This window comes from Fulmarus glacialis, unplaced genomic scaffold (assembly GCF_000690835.1).
Source record: "Fulmarus glacialis isolate BGI_N327 unplaced genomic scaffold, ASM69083v1 scaffold29150, whole genome shotgun sequence".
NCBI classification, from domain to species: domain Eukaryota; kingdom Metazoa; phylum Chordata; class Aves; order Procellariiformes; family Procellariidae; genus Fulmarus; species Fulmarus glacialis.
The window spans coordinates 6,512-12,214 of NW_009190039.1; the positions used below are offsets into that span (position 1 = coordinate 6,512).

Sequence of the window (5,703 nt, forward strand, 5' to 3'; positions counted from 1 at the left end):
TAATCTGCAGAACGCCTGGAAATGGAGAAGAGAAGATTTAAACAAAGCCTTGAAGACATGGAATCCCTTCAGTTAAAAGAGGTAAGAGGGGGGTTTCTGCAGCATCCTGAGGTTAGTCTCTTTTGGTCCTGACATACAGGGGCCACTAGAGGTCATTGTTTGCTGTCAGCTGCTCTTAAACAAGTTTAAAAATTGGTGGGCTCAGACTTACTGTGGGAATAATAGGCCATTTCTACAAGCAAAGCCTAGCTGAAGAGACATTCTACCAGCTAGTAAGATTTTGTAGCTTGCAAGAGTATGGGCCAGAGTGGTACGTGATTGTACAAAAGAGGCTTGGAGGCTGGCCCTTGTGTCAGTCTCGCTATGCATAGAGGTAATTATGAATAAGCAATCTTGTCATGGTCACTGAAATAAAGGTGCATTAATGGAGGAAATCGAGACATACATGCTATATACAACCAATCCTTTAACAGGGCTCAGCTTGCTAGTTCCTTCTCTGTTATGTTTCAGGGGGATTCTGTCTGAGTGTGGACAGGACAAGAGGCTGTGATCAACTCTCTTTGGAGTGTTTATTGAGGTGTGAAATCTCTCAAAAATAAAATTATACCAATAGATTTCTCTGAAGATTTTGAAATCTTGTAAGAAAAGACATAGGCCAGGAAGATTTTAGCCACATTACAGCTAGAAAATGAATCTCTGGTGTTTTGTACCACTTGAAGATGAGAGCTCGGATTCTGTATCTTTCATCTTGGCCTGGAAGGGATCTCTGTGTAAAGTTCTCAGTTTCTAGAGGGCAGATTCTATCTATATTACAGTTTCCTAGTGGAGCTCTGAGGGAGGTAAGAGTTTTTCTTTGGTGGTAGGTGGGTCAATGATAGGATGCTTTTTCTCATGGCGAATGGCCAGAGATAAGAGTGGTTTTCTGGCACTTGCTTAAATGGTTTCTACTGCTTTGCAGGTGGATCATATGACACAGCACATTGAGGCCAGTGAACGTTCCATGCAGGACAGGATACAGAGGCTGGAAGCCATCAGGATAGCTCTGGAGGAGGTGAGAATGGATGCTCTAGGCGCGTTGGAATGCTCAGGTAGCGGTGGCAGGAGAAGGCTGCCAGGAGAGCTTTGTGGAGTCTTCCATTGCTGACCTATGTAAAGATTGTCACGTGCTGTAGGGAGGAACAGAAAACAGCAGTTTACCAGCTAAAATTAGTTTTACTGCTTTGGACTAAGGAAGGACAATGTTTCAAGGAGAAACTTGTAGATTCTGATTGAACAAAAATAAAGTTTCCATTGAACGTGGTTAGATTCTTATCAGGATTTGACTTCACAGGTTTCCCATGTGGTCCCAAGTAGCGTAGCATATTTCTCCTTATCTGTTCCCCCAGCTAGATCCAGCGCTGCCCTCTCCTACTCCCCTGTCTTTTGAAAGCTTCACCCATTACTTGCCCTCATAAAACTGAAATTCTCATTGAATTTAGATGGCAGTCTTGGGGTGAGAAAAGGTATGTAATCTGGGTTTGTTTTCCCTGCCCCTGAGTGAGAGACACAGCTGTGTCACGTTGTAGCCTGCGACTGGAAGCTGCTAATGTTTTCTGGTCAGTGTTGCAGTGACGCAGCTTCTCTATCTGGAATCTTCCATGTTTCTGTGGCAGGAGCTGAGCCAAGTCAAAGCAGCTGCACTCACTCAGCGAGGCCAGGCAGAGGAGGAGTTAATAAAAGTCCGGAATCAGGCACGGTTGGAGGAGGTAAGGACAAGACCTGTCTGTGGGCCCTGCCTCTGTGGGAAGGAGTGGATTTGACTGCCTAGCCTATGTTTTTGTCTCAGAGAACTGCTGAGTAACTCCCTGCTCTGGGTTTCACTGGCCTGCAAATAGTGTGATTTCTGAGGAAGGAGTCCTGAAAAGTCTGCTTTGAATTGTCTCCAGCATGTAACCGCTATCCCCACCTGCTCTGTGCTTTCCAGTAGTAACAGAGTTGATGTGGATATTGTCAGAGCAGATTTCATTTAAGTTGCCACCTTTTGAAGCTAACAGCCAGATGTCAATCCTTCTGTTTAACAGCAGCTTTCATGGGCTGCTCCTGTTTCTCCGGACTCAGAGGTAATTTCTGCAGGTGGCTACTGCTGCTGGATAAAAAAAGTCACTGTAGAGTTGAACTTTGTGAAAATGACCATGAAGTCAACGCCCTGTGAGAGAGAACAAGGGATGAGGAAAATACACCAAAACTATTAGAATGTTTACTTATATATAACATATCACAAAAGAAAATACTTTACTGAGTTATAAACATGTAAAAGCTGCCATGTGTGTCTGTGGTGGGACACGGCAGTTGCTTGGTTGCATACAGCAGTATTTCAGAGCCATTTGGGATATGGAGGAAGCGAAGTTAGAGCATTAGTTGTAAACACCGGCAGTGGCATTGGTGCTTCTACCAAGGACATGCCTCTGTTTCTCAGTGAGTGAGCTGGGCTTTGCAGCATCTCCATCAGAATGTTTTCCCTGGCAACAGAAAGCAGCTTAGATTCACTCCTGAATGCAAGGGAGAAGTGCCATATCTATTATGGCTAAGTCTTGTCCTTGTTCTTGAGTGCCACTTGACTCAATCAAGGGCTCACTGTGTTGGGAACAAAAAGGGGAGAATCCTTTCGCAGGAATGGAATGGGACTGATGTATTTTCATTTTCCTTTGTGTCTTACAGCAGCAACGACTAGAACACCTAGAAGAGAAGCTTCGGCTGATGACTGAGTCACGGGATGAAGCTCAGAACTGCTGCCTTAAGCAAAAACAAATGGTTGGTGAGGCCCAAGCCAAAGCCAATCAGTTGAGCCTGCATGCTGATCGACTCAGAAGGCGGCTAGAGGAACTTCAGCAGGTAATTTGGACTGGAGTAGAGATATGGTCACTACAGGGGCAGAACAAGTTGCTGAAGTTATTTGGTTATTCATGGATTTGTCTTTGTGTGTCAGGACCTGAACAGTAAAGAAGAGGAGAAAGTGACAGAGGTGAATAAAGTGAAAGTGGAATTACAGGAGCAGATTGGACACCTGCAGGCTGAACGCACAGCACAGGAAGGGCTGAGAGAGAAGATTGCAGCCCTGGAGAGACAGCTGAAAGGTGATGGATCCTTTCATGCTTCTGAAATGGTAATGCTGGGTTACCCTACAGTGGGCTTGGAACTGAGCTACGCTTATAGGTAGTGACAGCAGTGCTTCCTGCCTGTGTGTACAACCATGAATTGTACCCTCCATCCTGATGTATTTGCAGGGATTCTTGTCCTCATTTTAATAGAGACCAAGACTCTGATAATTACCCAAAGCTGCACAGCAATCAAAATGTTTGGATTTCCTGCACAGTGAAGCGTAACATCTTGTCTGTGCAAAACCTCTGACATTGTCTCATGCAGCTTCTCTCATGTGCCTGTTGATCATCCTGCTTCCATTGCCTTTGGCTGTGCCTATAATGTGTTGTTCCTGTTTATTCTAGGAACACCCTAATTTTCTTTACTAATGCTGCTCTTCTTTCACAGCCCTATCAAGTAGTCACCGTGAGGCACTGCTGGACAAAGAAGGTGAAATCTCAATGCTGCTGGAGAAGCTGAGAATGAAAGAAGCTGACATCTCCAGGATGAGGGAAGAAGAGGCCCAGCGAGCAAGTTTCTTGCAGAATGCTATCATGGCATATGTGCAGGGCTCCCCTTTGGGAACCCACAGTTCTAGGAGGTGAGAGCGTGGCTTAAAGGAAGAGAGCATGACCTGCTGTCAGGAAGAGGGTGAGCAACTCAGGTACAGCCCCGTCTTTCTAAGTGGGACAGTTTTGTCACAGTGGGGTAACACAAAGGCTTGCAAACACAGAGAATAGCTCTTGCTCTTCAGAAATCTTGCTCCCAACCACATAAAGGAGAGGAGGAAACAGCCATCCAGGGCTGAGATAGAGGCTCGTGGGTCCGAGTTCATGATGTGGAGCCCTTCCCCTGCGCTGCTACAACATTTGAAGTAGCTTCTGTGTCCTTTTATACAGCACCAGTCTGTCAGCACACCCTGTTGTTACCAGGGGGTTTGTTCCCTGGCCAGCGGTCATTCTGAAGCATTTGTTTGGATGCCAGGGCTGTTCACAGTGAAACCTAATAAATGACGGGCAGCAGTGTTTGCGGTTCCCTGTAGGTGGGAGCCATTTACTTTGCTCGTGGGGTTCCAAAGCTGCTGGAAACACTGGACCTTACCCACCTGTGCTTTTATACCCAGTGCTTACAGATGGAAGCAGCGGCTGACAGGGCTCACTTTGGCTCTTTTACCCTGCCCCTCCTGGCTCTGGCTGTAGTGATGGGCAGTAGTATGCCTTCATTATATACAGAAACAGCTCTGCAGAGGGGGACTGCCGTGCAGTGGCTATCCATATCCCTGTTGGACAGCTGGGCTTTGGACATGGTTCAAGCCTCTACAACACTGACTGGCATGGAAAGGGTGGGGTGGGGTGTCGGGGGTCAGCTTCTGTGCTTCCTCACTGTGCACTGCAGCCCTTGGCTGGAGTTCTTGTGGCCAAAATGCAGTAGGATTTCATTCCACTATGACAAATGGCAAAACTGTCCTGCTGGCTTCTCAGCGTCCTGGAGCTGAGTGCTGTTTTCTGGGCCTTACCCTGGAGAGGAGCGATGCTTCTGACTCGCCACAGGGGAGTTGCTTCTCAGAGCACAAAGGGCAGAAGGTGCTTCCTTTTCCTGGCTACACAGGTCCTTGTGTGGTGTGGAAAAAGGGAAGGGATGTGAGGGTCTGAATCAGAGGAAGTGGAGACCTCTGTCAGGACAGCAGTATGAGAGCCTCCTGTTAGTTTCTCCAGTGCGTCTGTGGTGGGAGACATGAACGTGCTGTACATATTTTAAGAGGCAACTGGAAAACAAAACTTTCTGTGTGGACTGGTTGGTTTGCATTCGTGATTTTTCATATTGGGTTTTGCTCTGCTTTTTTAATAAAGAGCTTTTGCATTTTGCTGTAACCCTGGATGGTGGCAAGCTGGGTGTTTGGCTGATGTGAAGGGAGGGACCTGCTGCTGTGTTACTCTCATGAGGATCCTGCTAGTCTGTCCTGGAGCTAAACGGCTGTTATAGGTGGATAAGCTAAGTATGTTTACAGATTTTGATTCTGAACCAAGGTAAAAGCAAAGAAGCTGGGAACCTGTGCCCCAGTCACAAGGAGAGGAGAGAGCCTGTGTTGATAGCTGGATAGTCTGTGGATGCTGGGCAGCTCTGTAGACCAGCAGGTAAGGAAAAAGCAAAGCCTGTTGTTTTGAGACAGTACCCCTTCACAAGTTATCTCTGGTCTAGGCAGAGTATGTGGAGAGGTGGAGGAATCCACAAGTCATCTTTATGCAGGATTTTTGCTGCTGCATCTTTGTTCCTCAGCAGCTCTGGGCAGATGATGGTGAAATCTGCTGCTGCAGTGCAACCAGGTTTTAAAGCTTCATCCTTGAGCAGGAGGCCCTACGGTGTGGGAACCATCCTCTGCAAGTTTCTGAGCAACGCCTGTCGTGCAGTTTCGAGGGGCCGTGCGCGAGGGATGGCATGCTCCGACAGCCGGGGAGACAGCGGGAGCTGGCCGTTGGCTGCCTGGAGGAAGGCGAGGCGGGGGAGCTGGACCCTGCGGAGGGGCGGGGCGGTGCCACACGCGCGCTCCGCCTGGCTCCTCCAGGCACTTCGCGGAGGGCTCCGGCC

At 47.8% G+C, this 5,703-nt stretch overlaps 1 protein-coding gene across 1 annotated transcript in view; it reads left to right on the top strand.

The window, feature by feature from the left end:
- Nucleotides 1-3,791, top strand: part of LRRC45 (leucine rich repeat containing 45) — a gene marked incomplete at its 5' end in the record, with an annotated part of 9,774 nt that extends 5,983 nt beyond the window's left edge. Inside the window, 6 exons of the mRNA XM_009584312.1 lie at nt 11-81; nt 959-1,051; nt 1,653-1,745; nt 2,698-2,871; nt 2,966-3,113; nt 3,526-3,791. Of these exons, the coding sequence (XP_009582607.1) occupies nt 11-81; nt 959-1,051; nt 1,653-1,745; nt 2,698-2,871; nt 2,966-3,113; nt 3,526-3,722 (776 nt within the window). The remainder of the gene's footprint in view (nt 1-10; nt 82-958; nt 1,052-1,652; nt 1,746-2,697; nt 2,872-2,965; nt 3,114-3,525) is intronic.
- Nucleotides 3,792-5,703: the final 1,912 nt, after the last annotated feature.